Source organism: Gouania willdenowi, chromosome 16 (assembly GCF_900634775.1).
Source record: "Gouania willdenowi chromosome 16, fGouWil2.1, whole genome shotgun sequence".
Taxonomy (NCBI): Eukaryota; Metazoa; Chordata; class Actinopteri; order Blenniiformes; family Gobiesocidae; genus Gouania; species Gouania willdenowi.
The window spans coordinates 29,661,565-29,680,855 of record NC_041059.1 but is presented as its reverse complement, the minus strand read 5'-3'; the positions used below and the strand labels follow the sequence as shown (position 1 = coordinate 29,680,855).

General features: G+C 35.4%; 1 protein-coding gene across 1 annotated transcript; it reads left to right on the top strand.

The window, feature by feature from the left end:
• Positions 1–338: 338 nt before the first annotated feature.
• Positions 339–17,613, top strand: LOC114477412 (proline-rich transmembrane protein 1-like). Its single transcript, XM_028469671.1, has 3 exons — positions 339–690; positions 1,521–1,763; positions 15,765–17,613. The coding sequence occupies exons 1-3, from the start codon at positions 541–543 to the stop codon at positions 15,915–15,917; spliced, it is 546 nt and encodes a 181-aa protein (XP_028325472.1). The 5' UTR covers positions 339–540; the 3' UTR covers positions 15,918–17,613.
• Positions 17,614–19,291: the final 1,678 nt, after the last annotated feature.

Sequence of the window (19,291 nt, the reverse complement as noted above, 5' to 3'; positions counted from 1 at the left end):
AGGACTAGATGTGTGGATTCCATCCCCCCACCCCCATACACACACACACACACACACACCTCAACTTATTATTGTTGTTATTTATTTTATTTTATTTTTTATTTATGTTTTTGTTGTTCTGAATGAATGGCATCTTGGTTAATGTTTGCTTACTATTGTTTCACTTTTGATGTGATTTTTTTTTTTGTTTTTTGTTTTAGATATGAATGAACGATATTACCTGTTTTATTTTATTTTTATTTTGAAGAAGAAGAAAATTTACATTGTATGTATTTTTCAAAATATTTTAACGAAATGAAAATCACATACAGTTAACAAGTGTGTACATACTTTAAATTTAAACATATTTTTTTACATATTTTTTAAACAGTAGTGAAAGCTCAGAGCTGAGCTGATAGAAGAGGCGTGATGCTGACGTCATTGTGTCTGATGAAATGCAGTCTGGTCTGTGGTTATAAAACGTGTCTCTAACAGTCCCACAGCTGAGTCAGTCGACCAGAGAACACTGAAGAGGATCATAACAGGACCTTACCATAGAACATGGACCCCACTAAGTCTGTAGCTACCGCCCCACCAGGACCAGAAACATGGAGCAACGAGAAGAACCCTGGGGGGCAGTCGGCCCCTCCGCCCTATCAGGACAACCCTTACCCAGGACAACCTCAGCCCGGGCCCGGGTACCCTCCGCAGGTCAGAGTTGTGTTTTACCGTTTCATCAGCAAGTGTTTGTAGTATGGATGGACATTGGCCTACATAGTGATAATAATAATAATAATAATAATAATAATAATAATAATAATAATAATAATAATTCCAACCCACATGGTTTACCGATATGGAAAATAAATAAATAATAATAATAAAAAAAATATATATATATACTAAAACAGAGATGTTTTCTGCACCTGAATTTTTTTTCTTTTTTGTGTGTGTGCGTGCGTGAAAATGCTGCATAGGGACTGACAACACACAAAGCATTACGAGTTGCTCTAATTCGTAAATCTTTCCTTTACCATTAAAAAGAAAAAAAAATTAGAGATGTCCAAATTAAAGTGTATTATTAGTTAATTCAGATACTGTATTAGCTGTATTATATTTGTATATTTGTATCATTATTATTTAAAATTTTTTCTTGGAGGTGTGCACTTAATCTCTATTTAATTAACAGTAGTTTATTTAATTATTGATGTATTCTTTTCTTCCTTTTTTCCTCTCTGTTCTATGTTTTAGTGTTTGTTCTTTTCATTCAATATTCTGGAGCATCTTTAAAAAAAAAAAAATAAATAAATAAAGTGTATGTGATTCAGATTCTGTATCTCTTTTCCTGTTTTATCAAAAGCTCACTTATCAAAATCTCTTTTTTGGGGGGGTGGATAACATAATAGGAGGCCAGATTTTTTTTTGTTTTTAAGAGAAAACTATGGAGAAACCTTTTGACTTCTTGCTGCTTCAACAACCTCCTGTGCCGAGGTTGCACCACCACACGGTTTGACTTGACGGTGTCCCATGTCCCTGTGCAGGGCTATGGATACCCACAGCAGTATGGAGCAGGAGCGTACCTACAGCAGCCTCACCCTGGGGGAGTTCAGCCTTACCCTGGGGGACCTCAGCCCTACGGTGCAGCAGTCACTGTCCAGCCAACTGTGTACGTGACTCAAGGCCCGCTGGCTAACCCTGTCAATGACTACTTGGGCTACTCCATCTTCACTATGCTCTGTTGCTGTCTGCCACTGGGAATCGCTGCCCTCGTCTACTCCATCTCAGTAAGTTTTATTTTTAAAATCTTCAGCACAGTTGAACCCAGATTAAAAAAAAACAATTTAGGTTCTTGTTATATCTGAACAATATTCAGACTTTTAGCTACAAATGTACAAAAGTTATCAGTTTTTGTTTCAGTTTTTGTTTGAATGTGTTGAATCAGAGGTGACAGAGTGAGGCTTGTTGCATTACCCACGCCCAACACAACAATCAGAACAACAGAATCAAATTTGGACAGGAAATGTCAAGTTAAATAAACACTTAGTAGAAGTGAAAGAAAAGCAGAACACAAGAGCACTCAGTGCAAACCTCTGCCAAGTGCCAAATATCCTCTTTGTGAGATATTGGTAGTTATCTGGACCAGTGATCCTGACCATGGTACCATGATCATTCACACTTTAAAGACTTGAAAGAAATTTCTAGTATATGGCTGTGCTGTTGTATTCTCAAAACAGGAAGTGAAATTGAATTTATGACTACAGCATAAGCAGTAAAGTCACCAAAACATGTATTGGAAAACTAGCTAAACATAGAGATTTTTCATTTTTCTAAAGTGACTCAAATTTGCAATACAGTATTGATCCGGATCACCGCCAATATCACTTGTTCCTTATCCCATTTCAGATGTTTCCCGAAAATGTCATAAAAATATGTCCTTTAGTTAAATGTTAGACTGTTCACTGACAAATAATTGAGTTAGCAACCTGGTGGAGTTAACAAATAAATTGATACCGTTGAAAATATAGAATACATAGACTTTATTGTCTGTCCTTGGAGAAGGAGATAATAAGCCCATACATTGAGCAATCAAAGCTTAACATTTGGGTTCTGTTTAAACCAAAATTCTGAATCATTACCCTGAATGTATTGAGGGTTAACACTAAGATAGTCATTTCCCTTTCTGAAGACAATTCATTTAAAGTTTCCCAAAATAATTGAAGATTTTAAAAACAGTTAATTTCTTCCTCATTGTGTGAGTACACATAGTTATAATTTTTACCACAGCTGTAGAAACTTCTAAGATGCTAAATCTTTTTCAACATTGGTCTCCTTCTATAAAACTACAAAAACAACACTGAGACCGGGCTTTTGAATGCAACATCATTATTATTTTGCTATCTGGGTCATAATTGAATGGATTTCTTACTGTATTTTGACCGTCTTCCAAGTCTCTACGCCGTCAGTCTCCACACACGTAACTTCCTCCTCATCCCGGACATGCCGAGTCTCACCGCTTGCCCCATTTTTTGATCATTTTCCATCACCATCCCGACACTCTCAATAGTCCACTTAGTTCCACACATGCTCTGGTTGAGTGTGTGCTGCTGGGAACTTCAGCATCAACTCTCGTAGCATTACTTTCTGTCTTGCAAACTCCTTTCCTCTCCCTCTGAGCTCTGCTCATCACTGGTGATCTCTCATCCAGTCGGTCACTACATCATGGTACAAGTTATATATTCACACGAGAGCTTCGTAACACTGTCTCCTAGCAACCCCAGCCAAAAAACACAATTAACATCTTTAGACGTCTTTGGCAGTCAACGTTACTAAACCAAAAAACATCTTTAGACGACTTTGGCAGTCAGTGAGTTAAAAATTTGGAGGGGATCAAGATCAATATACTGGATCATTTTCAAATATCAAAAAATCCTTATCATTGTTGACATTTTTAAATTTCTAATTTCGGTTTATAATTGACCGATCTTTATGAAATTTGACTCTAATGTTGTTTTTGGTTCCTCAAATGCCACACTGAGTTCAACCTGGATTGGATCCAGATTGTGCGTTTCATTGCACATCTTCAAAAAAATGGGGGTGTCCATACATTTGGTAGTACTGTAGCAATTTAAATGTATATAGAAATTTCTTCAAAGCCTTTAAAGTGTGAATGATCATGGTACCACGGTCAGGATCACTGGTCCAGATATCTGGCAAAGAGGATATTTGGCGCTTGGCGGAGGTTTGGTCTTCTTGATCTTGTTAGGCTTAACCTTTTATTCATTTTGTTATTTTTTATTTTAATCCAGTTTAGGATTTTGATTAGAAGAATCTTCATTCAACCCTTTTTTGGGACTTTTTAAACAAGTGGATTTGTATCCCACTTGGCTTCGCTTCATATTTTTTATAGTTACCTCAAATGTTTGTGTCACTCTGAATGCTGAGGACAACTGTGTGCTGGCATTCCTTTGACAACAGCTCGTCTATTTTCATTCTATTTTTAGGTCTTCCATGTGTTTTGTCCCACAGTTAGTCCAGCATTCTCCCAGAAAAGTGTTGGTAAGGCACACATGTTGCACTGGTCAATGTGTTATCACTCAGTCCAGGGTAAATAGCAGCACAGTGCTATTTTTTTTTTATTCATCTGAGGTCAAAATTCCAGGTCCATTAAAGACGCTCCCCTTGGTCGTAATCTCCCATTGGTTCTCCAACTTGTCTCCCTCTGTGATAGATTGGTGTCCTATACCGAATCTAAATACACACACTTTCAGAACAATAACACTTTTTTAGTTACATTTTTTTAAAAGCTAAAAAGATTTGTTGGTATTTTGCTTTCCGAAGTGGGCATTCTTTTCATCATGCTCTGCTCTCATCAGTAAACTCCAAATTTCACAAATAACTGTTTACTTTGCCAGGAGTGCAGTATGTTAAACGTTACACAAGAGTATCATCAAGAGGCCCTAAATATAATTGGTATGCCAGTGAAAGTTGAGCTACTGCACCAACATGGCACCAACCATGGCATTAAAAGCTGCCATAACTCACTTTTTTTACCTTATGGAACTTTTAAGTGTGAAACTACATGACTTACAAAGTTACAGCAAAACTACTAGTTAAAAAAAAAAACAAAAAAAAATAAGGCCATTGTGTCATCTTAAAATTGATGCTTAGACTGTGGAATCAGTCTAATGCTGAGTTTGGATATGCAGCTTTGGGTAACACAGGTAGAGGAATGAATTATCATTGATTTGAGAAGTAAATTACCTTGTGGTTCTAGATAATTAAAAGCAGTATATCCTTTGTTTTATTGTTGGATTTGAAGTGTAGTTCAGCATTAAACATTTCTCTAAGATTGAAGTGTTTGGCTTTGCTTTGCTTGCTTTAAATGTTTCTCTCTGAGCTTTAGTGGTTTAGCTGCAAAGGTTTCTGTTATCGAGTACACGGTAGGGCTGCACTATTTTTGACTAAAAACCTAATTGAGTTTTTTTCGGACCAAAATTGCGATTGCGATTGGATTTGCGATTTTAATATTTGATACATTTAAATGCATAAACTGCTAAAATGATGAATGAAGGAAGTCATGTTGTAGACTGTCAAAAAACATATTCTTGCTCAAATTGCCCTGTATTAGAACAAAAATATTTGGTTTTATGTGGACAGTGCCCTTTTCTGGAGGAATCACAGAGTGTCTGTCTAAACACTTTAGGGTCTGCTTTATGGAAACTCAGACCTTTTATCTGCTCCAGCTGAACTTGAGATTGCAAGGCTTCACCATTCTAATTGGTGGACATCACTCAAACGCCAGAGAGAAGAAAAAATTTTCATCTGTTGAGGTTACGCTCTTGCAGTAGTCAAAACCTCAATTGCGATTTGATATCGATAAACATTGCAGTCCTAACGCACGGTGCCATAGTGGTTAGCACGTCTGCCTGGGTTTAAGCCCACGGGTGGACATTTCAGTTCTCTGTGTGGAATTTGCATGCGCTCTCCCTGCTTGTATGGGTTTTCTCCGGGTACCCCGGCCGAGTGAACGGGAGTACGAGTGGTTGTCTGTGTGTATGTTGCCCTGCAATGGACTGGTGCCCTGTCCAGGGTGTACCCTCTCCTATAGCACCCAAAGAAAGCTGGAGATAGGCACTAACAGACCCCAGTGACACTGAAAAGGGGCAAGTGGGTCAGAAAATGGTATCTGTAAATCTGTATGTCATCATCATAATAACGATAGATTTTCCTACCAGGATTTGATACTTAATTTGAGAGGTCTGTTATGACCAATGTTATGGTATGCTTAACCTGTTTGTAGGGGTGGGACGATACACATATTTCGCGATTCAGTACGATAGTCAATATTGGTCTTGCAATAACGATAAAAATTGAATTGTATCGGGGGAGGGAATAGCTGTCCCCCAGACCCGAGCAATTTCTAATAACTCAAAAATAACTTTAAACTCACCTCAGGACATAAGGTTTTTCATGATTATTACCAAAACCTTTACTCATCAAATATAAACCATAACCCTGAAAATATTAAATCATTCCTCAATAACTTAAACCTATCACAGTCGTCACCTTGTGACGACTGGGGTATACAGTTATTAGCAACTATCATATTACTATATTACTATCAATAATTCAGTCGACATCCTCCTAAAGCATACAAGTCTCCCAATCTATATTCACAGGCTTTGTTACCACTTAGCAGTGTTAATAGCTGCTATCTTATTAGCCTTGGGTCAGCTGTCAGTTCAGCTAGCTAGCTATTCTAACATTTTGTTTTATTAAGATCCCCATTAGCTGTGGTAACGCTCTTATCTAAGCTTAAGGAAGTTACCAAGAATATAATATAAGAAAACTTACCAAGCACCTCAGGAGCATGGTCCGATATGCTTTCGCTGTGATAGTTGTAATGTCCTCTTCGTTGTTTATTTTAATACGTTGAATATATCCCTCCACAGCATATTGTAACCCCTTTTTTGCTGATTTATTTTACAAAATGAGACTGTAGACAAATGATGACTGAAAAATGTAATTTTGTTTTCCCTCGAAAATAAGAATAAAAATACTGTATAGGGATGTAACGATTAATTGTAAGGCAGTTAAAAATCGATTCATAGGTATGATTCACGGTTGATATCGATTTTCTGAAAATTGAATCGCAGTACTTTTTTTAACCAGCAGAGGGCAAGTGTACAAGTGTAGGCGGCGGGCGGAGTCTGCTAATACTTTCTTTCTGGCTGCCTTCTACTATTAAATATGTTAATAAATGATTCATTACCCCTTTAGCACCGAAAGAATATCTGTAATATTACTTGAATATCTGTAAAAGTCACGTTTTTCTATTAGCTCTGTCTGCTAGCATAGCTTCTCTTCTTCACTGCAAGAATTTCTGCATGCCAACCGACCACTGTGTTACCAGCGCCCTCTGCTGGTCCAAACAAATATGACGTAAATCAGTGCCAATCACGGTTTTTTTTTTTTTTTTTTAAGTCCAATTGTTAAGGCACAAAATACATTTTCAGTTGCACTTTTGAAAAGAAAAAGAACTATTGTGTAGTTTTACATTGTTTATTATAGAACCAGAATTTAAATTAATAGGCTTAATTTTCATTTCTATTATTCCTTTATTTATATCATTCAAGATTTATTTTTAGTTAAATTGCATTGTTTTGAATAGTTTATCAAGGGATTCTTTTGACAATGAAATATAAAAGGAAAATAATACAGTATTTTCTGGTTTTCTTCCCAAAAAAAAAATTTGTCTACAGTCCCATTTTGTAAAATAAATCGTGAGAGAATCGTATCGTGAACCCAGTATCGTGAATCGAATCGTATCGGGAGTTGAGTGAATCATTACATCCCTAATACTGTACTATTTTCTTTTATCTTTCATTATCAAAACCCTTGAATAAACTATGCAAAACAATGCAATTTAATTAAAAATAAATCCTGAATGAAATAAATAAAGAAATAGTACAAATGAAGAAGAAGCCTATTAATTTAAATTCTGGCTCTACAGTAAACGATGCAAAACTGCATAATATTTTTTTTTTTTTAAAAGTACAAATTAAATTTTATTTTGTGCCTTAACAATTAAAGAAACATAACATATCAAAGAAACAATATAAATAAGAGTATCTAAGTGAACCGTGAGACCTTTGAATCGATTTTTAACTGCCTCACGATTAATCTTTTCATCCCTAGTAAAACTAGTTTTTGGCCTGGGGTGCTGTAGCTGTCCCACACCATTTCCAGAAATATGGAGCACAAATAAGGATCTGAAAGGCATGAAAAGTGCTACAGACGTTGCCGTCCTTCTGTTGGACAGTTCTTTCTTTGTTTTGCTTCGGGTAATTTGTTATTTTTGTATCAGATGCGCGTTCAAGCTTGTGGGGGTATGGCTTTGGATGGAGCCCCAATAGGAGCATACTGTAGGGGGAGGAGGAAGTAATGCTAACTCAAACCATGCTAGGTTTCCATTTTTAGTGACAACCTGGGAATTGTAGATGTTTGTTTTCTGTTTGGTTAATCATTAAATTCTGTCTTTTTGTTTAGTTCAGCATGTCGGTCATTCCATGGGTCAGATTTTGTGCTTGGTTTGCCTAGGGCTGGGCAATATGGACCACAACTCATATCTCAATATGTTTTCTCAAAATGGCGATATACGATAGAAATCATAATAATTGTAATTCAAATGAAGTCTGACCAGGCTGATTTTTTAACAAACAGTTGTACATAATGTACCATTTTTGGCTTTTTCTCCTATAAAGGACAGCATGTGTGAGTGAAAGTGTGCATTTTAACACTGTTCTGAGAAGTAGTGACTCCTAAAACAAAATAAGCTACAAAAAATATATATATCGATGTAGGCGATATTGTAATTTTCTGTCTCGCCTAAATAGAAAACTCGATATATCTTGATTCCCGATATATCGCCCAGCTCTAGGTTTGCCTCTGCTACTTCTTTCAGACAAGATTTGTATCTTTTTTTAATTCACATTTTGCTGAACATAACTGCCTGAGGTACAGGTTCACAGTCCGATGAGTCAGGCTTTTTTTTTTAATAAATATTGCCCACATAAATTTAAAGCACACTCTGCTTTAGCTTTCTCATTATTGTCTACAGTTTCCTTCAGCTGGCGTCTGTGCTGCTGCCCAGACACCACACTCCCTTATTCCAGCCGTTCACTCGGATAAAAAAACAAAAAAAAAAACAGAAGAGAAATCGACCACAGTGCCACTTAGTATATGCACAATTGCTCATTGCAAATCCGTTTCCTGTATCACCCTAACCATATTCTTTGTCTGCTGACACACACACCACAATAACTTTTTTTAAGTGTGTGTAATATTATCTAAATAATTAATTTGATTTTGTTAGGAGCATAGAAATAGATATGAAGACAGTGAATTTAATCTACAATTAGTAGTCTAGGACAAGAACAAAATACCATAAAAGGTTCTTGCTGCAACAATGTGCTCCTATTGTGACAAATGGCCAACAGCTGTGACTATTCAGTTTTAATGACAGATAAGACTAACACCATAAAATCTGATTACCGAGAGAGTGGTAACAGGATTATGGTAAGTGGGTTTACAGTTGTTGTCACAACAGTTAAAGTGAACCAAACAAGATCTAGTTTGCTTTCAAAACTGCAAATCTGAACATTAAATATTACTGGACAGCTTATTTAAGGGCAAATACATTGCTATACTTTGTTTAGATTACTTCTTTTAGACTTAATTCAACTATTACTCTCTGATATTTGTCAGTGAACATACAGATTTTTCATTGTTTCCTGGTGTTTTCATACCATAGACAGGACATAGGCTCTTGATTTGCTTCATAGCAAACCTTTCAACACAACTCAAAGTTAGCGACACATCCAGAAACAGTTTCCCAACAATTGTGATCAATGTATAGAAATAATCTTCCACTGTCTGATCAGTGGCCAATAAGTTACAAAGTGCCCTTTAGCTAACCAAGCAATACTTTATTGTACCCAAAGAGAAATCAGTGGCAGATGTTAGTTCTCATATTGCTGCAGTAGAAAAACAACACCATCAAACCAACAATTGTAAAACGCAGCAGCAGGAACTGAGTCTGTGTCGAAGGCTGAACCACAGCGACAGGAAGCTGGAGAAGATAACTCACCAAAGGAGTACTGCAGTGTAGTCACACATTAATCCAATGTTTCTGCCTAATTCACGTCAATGCTAATGTTTTTGGAAGGTTCAAAGAACAGTGTGGACTTCCTGCTTTTTCACCAATATTTCTGCTTTGGCAAATTTAGCTATGTTTATTCTCTCCTAAATGTAGAGAAAGTATCCTGAATATAGTAGACATCTAAACTGTTGTAGTTTTAAGAGCTTCCTTTTTAAGCTTTATTAGTGTGTTGAATAAAAAAAAGTGATATTGTATGACCAGTTTTAAAACTGCAAACCTGAGATCATCACTTTGAGAAAATAGGAAGTAATTTACTGTACGTCCGCTATTTTTTTGGGAAGTTGAACATATAGAAAGATTTCTTAGTTGCACCACTATCATAGTTTTTTTGCCATTTGACTGAACTTTGAGCCTTTTTTGGGAATTTTCTGGAAGTGAGTTAATCTCTCTTCTTTATCTAAACTGTTGCTTCACACTCACAGAATGTCCTCTGCGTCACACTTTTAGTGGCCGAACACACAACACACACCTCTGTCATACCATGATTTTACCTTTGTTATTCTTGCGTTGTTTATTTAGCTGCCCATCCAATATACAGTGCCATTTATATGCAGATGACGCTGTCATTTATGTTCATACAAAAAACAAACTCAACAACTCGCATCTGCTGTGACAAATGTTTCAGAATGGCTGAGGATCCTTAATGTAGCAAAAACTGTGTATGTTATTTTCCAAAAATAACTGATAAATGATACATCTAGTGCTGTCAATAAATAAAAAATATTGTGCAATTAATTAATTATGCTCTGTGATTAAATAATCTAATTCATCTCTTTTTAGTCTCACCTAAAAATTGCTGAGAAATGTCCTCAACTTGAGGTATTTTCATTTCAACTACATTTTGTGGTAGATCAAAAACCAAGTGGCTTTATAAAGTCATTTATTGTTTTTAACAGACTTGAACCATTTTCATTCCTTTGTATATGAGACTAGACCCAAGGCCTGCTGACACCTTTAGTTTAGACCATCAGGGGAAATTGATGTGTACTTTTGTCAATTTCCAAATAATAGAAAATAGAAATGAAATAAAACATCAGGTCCATATGTAGTGATATAAGTTAGCACATCATAAACAGTAAGAACAATTTTCTGAGCAATACAATTCATGAACACCAAACTTGTTGCTTTTTCTCTCCTTCAGATAATATAAAATAAATAAAACAGACTAATCAAGCACAGTGCTGTAAATTAGTGGACTCATGGATTTAATCATTTTGATTCTGAACCCTGTCATCTATTCCAGTGTGTATCGTATGGGCCACTCTCTCTGCTCGGTCTAGTGTGTTATCCAAAGGACTGCTGTCCGTGCTAGCTGCTACATAGTTAGCATTGAGGTGGAAAACCTCCACTGGAGGCTAGAAGACCGGTGATTCACAAACTCTTTCTTGCACAATTTGAACACAACTGGGCTTTAGTTTTCCATCCGGTGTGTTTGTTTAGCTAAAATTAACGCACTCAAAGACTCCTCAAACTCCTCAGCTTCTACCGTTGCAGGCGGTGCATCAGTATTATGGGTATACTGGGAATGCTTGGATATTGGTGATGCATTGAATTAAATGTACTGTGTGGGTAATGTGGCTGACTTTAGGTCCAGCCAGGGACTAAGGACAGAAATTAGATTTGGCTACAATCCTGCATATTCACAGGTACATGTTTTCTTAGCATTTTCTTGTTTTTATTTTGCATTTTCCCTTGAATCAAATCCAATTTGTTTCCACTGTGTGAAGCACTTTTCTCTTCTATTGTTCTTTCTGCTGTTACAGCCCAAATTTCCCCTCAGTGGGACAGACTAATGAAGGTCAACCTTATCTAACTCACATTCCCCATACAATGTAATGCGAGTATGTCCCAACCTCCTGGCTACTCTTGCACAAGACCTGCTCTGTCTAACTCTTGATGACACACAAGTAGTTTTATGACACCACACTTGTATCGTCACTTGCACTCTTTTGAAATAAAAGATTAAATTACAAAATGTTAAAAATAAGACTTAATGTTAGTGTCAGTTTTGGTGTTGATAATGTCTGTTGACTGGCACAGATAAGTGTCATTGACTCAGAGTCTACTTTGTTGTCAGATTTTTTATTTTTTTAACTCTTTTATCCACAATGAGAAAAAAGTGAAAATCATCAGTTAAACAAGTTAAACAAGTCCAGGAACACTCAACACTTAAAAACGAGGAAGTTTGGCAACGTGAGAGATAGTAGGGTTTGGAAAGGGGCTTGAACTTTCGATTAACACTTGTAAAGCTGATATCTGACATTTCATAGCAGCAGTCACTGAAAAACCAGAGACAGACACATCCTTTGTCCAGTTTTGAAGAAGTTCCCATCAACTGGAGCTTTGTTTCTCTAAAAACCCTCCCAGATCAGCCGGTTATTGTGAAAGGTCCTTCTTCTTTTGCACAAATCCAGATGTAACCAAATTTAAGGCGGCTTCATTATTGCAACATGATTCCTCTGCACAGATTACTTAGTTTAATATATCACCTTTTTATTAGCTTTTATAACATAACTGGGTTCTTTATAACACTTATCGAATGATGAAGAACAGACTTTCCTGCAGTTGAAATGAAACGGAACCACTCCAAAAAATGCCCTCTTATCTAACAAGGTTCAATACTTCTCATTGGACCGGGAAGTAACCAAACCTAATCAAAAACATTGCATTGAATTGTTTCCCGAATGTAAATGCAGTTTTATTTAAAAGTGGAACAGAAACAATTGTTATGTTTTTGCAGCCACACTATTGAGCTTGAGCACTGATGATGTTTATTTGTGGAATACATCCACACACCACATTAAAGTAGCATTAACCTGTTATTTCCATGGAGATCTATGTATTATCTGAGCTTAAATTATGTGGGGCTATTTGTTTATATTGATTGGCCTGCTGTAAGAAATTGGAAATGTAGTGTTTAATAATATCGGATACACGCAAAAGGGTAATATTTAACACCCCTAGTACTAGTAGAACTCTGATAATCTGTTTCCACCACACACACAAACACATTTTCTCTCAGATTGTAAATCATGCATCATGTGCTTCCATCTGTGTCTCAGTCTACAAACTCTTATTGGTACATTAAATTGCACAGGAAGCAATTCAAAAACTGGCTGTGGCAACCTTTGAAGCCAACAACCACACAGGGCTTTATTTCAGAGTGTAGGTGCAGCTGAAAGAGGCCAATTCCTTGTAAATACATGAGTCATGGTTGCCTAAATAGTTACACACCACTGGTGAACACTGAATCTGTGTCCATTAACAGAGCTCATGTATGTGAGAGTGAGGGAGGGGGAGGAAAGGCAGTGATGTAGAGTAAAGATGATGATAAATGTTCCAGGAATCAGCTGAAGTAAGACTGGAGTCTGACGTAAGATCAGCACATGATTCTGTTCACTCACTGCATCATGTTGAAATTACCAGAACTAGTGAAGTCATCACACTTTACTGTGAGAAAATGAAGATGCAAAATGACGGGATGTTTTCTTTGCACTATTAACCAATGACCTTAGTCTAAAATCTGATTTTACTCCCAGAGATAAACACAGGCGACAGATGTAGTCAGAGCTTTAATAGAGTACATACTGCACTTGATACGTTTTTGTATTAAATTAACCATCTTTAAATGTTTATTTTCACTGTGACATTGAGGTAAATTTGTTTATGTGTTGCAGATAGGATTTTGTTAAAAAAAGCTGCAGATTGTAATAAGTTGTGTTTTTAAAAGAAGCAAAGTGGATTTTTCTAAAATATTAAAAACTTGTTACATTTTACATATGATTAGTTAAAAAAGTTGTTAGTTAGTGGGCTAGTTAATAGGAACATGTAATTAAAATGAAACAAACCGGTAGCCCTTTGGATCATTTAGTACCTTTGAAGTTGCTCACACTTTCAGAAAGACCTCTGCTCTACACACACTGTCTGTCTGCCTGTGTGTGACAAACATGTTGAGCAGCCAATCAGAGAGCTGTTCACAAAGAAGCCTGAAAATAAATACTTTTCAGGAAAACGTGCAAGACACAAACAACACAGGTTTATTTTGAATTCTCTGATCAAAGAGATGACCAGCAAATATTGTTCAATCAAAGTGTGTCACAAAAAAAGAAGAAACAAAAAATCTACTGAGACCACATTCCTTCATAATTTTTAATATTTAACTAAACTGCTACTGAAGATTGTCAGACACAGCTGAAGATAAGATAATAGTGATAATGAAAAGACAACTGCAGTATCTGCCTGGGATCTGTTCAGTAAAGTCAGGCGTCCACTTCCTCTTACGGGAAAATGTGACTTCGTTTACTGGTTTTTATTGCCGTGGTTTAGGAAGAAGCTCCTGCTGTGCAGAATTGCTGGTGTTTTACAGTCAGACTTGTTCTTTTGTTAGTAGGAATCATTTCATCTGAAGCTAAACCCAATCAGTCGCTGCTAAACCCAACCCATGCAGTCAGATGCTGAATTCAAGCTAAGTTTACAACTGCTCATCTGTGTGTTCAAAAAATAACTTCAATGAAGAATGAAGAAAAGAGTGTTTAGATGCACACAAAAAATAAATAAATTGCAACTAAAAAAATTGCGTTTGTCAATGTCAGTGTTAGCTTTATTTATATAGCACATTAAAACAGCTAGCAGCCAGTGCTTTACAGCCCAGATAGCACGCATACGTCCCACAGATGTCGACCTCAGATTGTGCGTCGACATTCTACTCCTAATGCGTTATTTTGTTTGTTTTTTCCCCCCAAATCAGTGATAGCAATTGTAGAACTATAAAATGTCACCTCCATGAAGCTGTTTTTGTGCTGGGGCTCTTTTGGCTCTGCTGCTGAAAATACATTTATGATCATGAACTGTGTCTCCCTTTATTTTGTCCACACATAATCAACTATTTAGTGGTAGAATATTGTTGTTGTTGTGATATTGCCATATTCCTATCAGATTTAAATAAATACTCAAATATGAATATGGAGATATTTATACTAATTAAATGATCCGAGCTAAATAAAGGTTAATATAAGCTGTAGAGGCTGCGCTGAGCATCTTTAATCCATCGTCCAAATGTCGTCCAAATGTCGGCTAAACGGCCGATGTCTCCGCAACGTCTGCCCAATGAGCGAACGCTCTTCATAATACGATGCAACTTCATTCATCATGCCGACGTTGGCGAGATGTGTGTGTGCTATCAGGGAGTGAAGAGATTAAATATATAACACCATAAAACAAAAAGACATTAAACAAACCAGATGGTTTTAGATGTCCCTCTACGCTGTTTTTCTTTGATTGATTTTTTAAAAAAATTGAAGTTATTTTTTTTTAATTTATATATATATATATATAATTTTTTAATGAAATAATAAAGACACAAATCTACCTCCATAAGTTTCTGCACGTACACTCAGCTTTGGCAGTGGATGCTTGATTCACCACAGTGTGCGTTTTGTCATGAAAATAAATGTGCCTTTTCATGAAAAACACAGTCCTATTGGTGGGCTAGGAGAACATGCAACATTGCTCAGAAAGTGCTGAAATTAATAGTCCTCTCGCTGAAAAATAACAATACAGTCCATCTTGTTAACTAAATGTTTTATAATCCCCCGCCACAAAGTGTGGAAGGGGGATATAGGTTTGAGCTCCGTCCATCCGTGCGGCGTGCATCCCTCCGTCCGTCTGAGTTTTAGGGGACAGCTTTTCTTAGAAACCGTTAAAGATAGGATAACCAAATTCGGTGTGTGGATTCAGGGTATCAATACCTTGATGGAGTTCGAAAATGAGAAGTGCGCAATTATGTTTTCCAGAGTTATTGCCCTTTTTTCATTTTTTTACTCTGTTCGCGGTATCTTCAAAGAAAACAGCTTTTCTTAGAAATCGTTTAAGATTTTATATTCTGATGTGATAATATTTACTTATGTATACATCCAAGTTCTTAAATTTAGGACATTTAGCAAAAGGTTGTGAGTTATAATGAGAACCAATCTGTCGGGCGATGTTGATGACTGTGTCTTCTTGTTCTTGAAGTGGCTCTTTAAATTTTTTTAAATGTGTGTATTGTGTGTGTTTTTCCCTCCAGGCTCGTGAGGCCAACAACATGGGGAACCAGGCGGCAGCAGAGCGCAGCAGCAGGACGGCCAGGACTCTAAACCACGTGGCTCTGGGGATTGGGATCGGCTTCATCATCCTCTGGATCGTCTACACGGCCGTTGCCGTTTCATTCGCCAGCTAGTCTGATACCACTGGGACCATGCTCACATTTTATCACAAAGTAATGTGAGATGTCAGAACAGAAGGTTTTCCTTGCCGCCATGATGAATTCATGTTGGGTGTGGGATACATATGTATGTGTATATACGTATATATGCATATGTGTGTATCCATAAAATGAAGAGTCCGTCCCTAAGACTGCTCTACTGTAAAGTGCCTTGAGATACCATTGGTTATGATTTGGCGCTATACAAATAAAGATTGATTGATTGATTGATGTCAGTGGTAGAAATCCTTTGTTATGAAAAAAACACCGAGCTTTGTGACAGATGAGAGTGTTTACGGTCAAAGATGGTTTTCCTGGCTTGTGAAGTACTTTTCTATATTTTCAAACTTGAGTATAATCACAAGTATTCATTGTTGCTTTTTTATTGTTATAATTTCTGGAATTAAATTAGATTTTCTCTCAAAGACTCCCAATAATTATTTCTGTAAATGTATATTTGTGCCTTGCAATCTGACAACACATTCACAGAAACATGTATCAGTGTAAAGCTGATGGTGACTTGGGAGGTATTTCACAAAAGTGGAATTAGTACATCCAGGATAACAGAATAATGCCTGGGCTGATTGAGCTGTAAAGGCTGTTTTGGATTAAAAAATTTTTATTAATAATAATAATAATAATAATAATAATAATAATGAAAGTCTTCTTTGGCAAAAAAAAAAAAAAAACATGATGCTGTCTTCATAGAGTGAGAAAAATGCTGCAAAAAATCTCAATACAAATAAATGATTAGGCAACTGAATATTTACATTCACAGTTTATTTAAAGGTAAAATTGGTGTAGCCTATCCTAACCTAAAAGTATATCTTTCATAACTGCAGCCTGTGACAAATGTTAAAAAAAAAATAATTTCATTTCATTTTAAAAATGTAAAAAACTTAAGAGTTTATGTTAGCTGGTAAAGTTGTCGGGAACAACTTGATTAAAAAATGTTAATCATTTATTATTCATTTTTACACCTTCACAGAAAAATGACGATGCAACATGTCAATATTAAGTCAATTAAACATCATTTAATTGACTTAAGCTATTGGATAAAAAGTTTGTTGATATTCTAAGTATGTTTTGCTGATCAGGAATTAGGTGTTTTCCTCTGAAATAACTTCATATTCACATTTATATTTAGTTTTAACATTTATATTTAAATGTGACATTTAGATTTATATTTAACATTTTACATTTATATTTAACATTTGGATTTAGATTCAATATTGAACATTTTGATTTAACATTGACATTATATTTTTATAAGAAAAATTTACATCACAAATTTTGCTGTCAATCTGGTCAAAATTTTAAAAAAAAAAATCACTTACATTTTTTTAAATGTGGTTTGTTGCAAAAAGTTGCTGTTTATTTTAGCATACAATATTTTACAATCTGTGCCCCATTTAAAAACAATAAAAATGTTAAGAATCTCTTTGATATATGATTTGAAAACACTTCTGATTTAGCAGCAGAATAAGATTAGCCATTCTGTTAGCCTGGTTGGAATAAGCCTGGCTTAATTAATTATCTATGTTTTGTGAAATACCCACCTGGAGAAGATCAGTCAGCTTGTCTTCAAATTATTTACAGTTTTCACCTTTTGTTCATTACATTTATATGACTCACATTGTTCAACAAACTATGCAATCTAATGCACTGCTTTTTTAATTTTCATTTTTTTTTATTCTTACTGTTTGGTATCCAACGCTAAAGAATAAAGAGCTTTCATTGTACACCAGATGACTTTATGAATTAAATGTTACCAACCTTTAATGCTGTCTGGTTGTTATTTCTGAAATGTTTGTTGCGTCACTTATAAATAAATGTGTTGCAGTATAAAATAAAATGTATCCTGCATTTTGATCGTCCTCGTTTGCTCAGCCTCACTCGCTCACATGGTGATGAAAGGCTTCAAGTGTTTATTTGAATTCTCAGTGAATGATTGTATGAGATCTTTTAAGGTTTGGGATGAAAAATTGTCTTAAGTGCAGTTTGACTTCCTATTAATGCTCCTCCATCCATCACTGCTCAACAAACTACAGCAGACGCCATGCTGTATCTTTGCTTTTCAACTTATTAATATTCTTCCTATTTCTATTAATATAATACAGAATAGGAGTAGAGTAAAATAGACTTTTGATGTATTTTCAGGGCCTTTTTAATGAAATCCATTGTTTTTACTTTTGTATTTTCACAGATCTATAGAAATACAAAAAATAGGAAAAGTAGCAAAAAAACAGAGAAGTTAAGTTGCAATGTGTCATATAAGAACAATTGTGACAAGCTAGGTTTTTGTTGGTCTATATTTGTAAAGTTTGTCTCATGAGTATTAGTTTAAGGCAGTGGTTCTCAACCTTTTTTGGGCCGTGAGCTCATTTTTACATCACAGTTTTTTTTTCTCTAGAATGACTTTTTGATCATGTTTGTTTTACGGGATTAATGCACAAAGTGACAAGATGTGAGAGCCCAGATATTTTTCTACTGCATTTTATTTGAACTAGAATTATATTTGATAAAGTGAAAGTATAGAATACAATTGTTTGAGATTGTGTGATTCTGTGTAATGAAATCATGATATTTAATGATAATTAGAATATATATAACATATAGCTCCACGACCCTGAAAACAGGAACATATTATATAGTTTTAATCAGAATATTTTAGGGGTGTAACGATACACAAAAATCACGGTTCGGTGTGTACCTCGGTTATGAGGTCACGGTTTGGTTAATTTTGGGTACAGTATGGAACAAAAATGCAAAACATAAATTTTCTTGTTGTTTATTCGAAACTTTAGTAAACCAACAATGTATTTAACATTATACAGAATATGAAAATAAAGTTAAAAACATACAATACTTGTAAAGTGCTGCCTGGTAATAATATTCTCAAACAAAAAATACGTTAAATATTATAGAAATAAGCTTTTAACAAACAAAAAGTACAGCACAGCATGTAGCCCTTGGTTTAGACCTTCATATTTTTGGCCAGAAAAATGTACTTGTCCACATTGTCTGCAGTAAGTGAAGAACTGTTAGTAGATACAAATGAAAACACAAATATGCTTGTTCATTCGAAACTTTAGTAAACCAACAATGTATTTAATATTATACAGAATATCAAAATAAATAAAAAAAAAAAAATAAAAAAAAAAATATATATATATATATATATATATATATATATTTTTTTTTTTTTTTTTAAGGAAATACTGTTGTAAAGTGCTGCCTGGTAATAATAATATTCTCGAACAAAAATACATAAAATATTATTAAAAAAATATTGTTAACAGCTCTTATATGCTGCTATAAAGACTTGTTGTTTGCACTGAGGATGTTTC

Bases quoted from the DNA above. Each gene is read 5' to 3' on its own strand.
- LOC114477412 (XM_028469671.1), top strand. From the start codon at position 541: ATGGACCCCACTAAGTCTGTAGCTACCGCCCCACCAGGACCAGAAACA. The intron at 691-1,520 runs GTCAGAGTTGTG...GTCCCTGTGCAG, and splicing joins GGCCCGGGTACCCTCCGCAG to GGCTATGGATACCCACAGCA. The intron at 1,764-15,764 runs GTAAGTTTTATT...TTTTCCCTCCAG, and splicing joins CCCTCGTCTACTCCATCTCA to GCTCGTGAGGCCAACAACAT.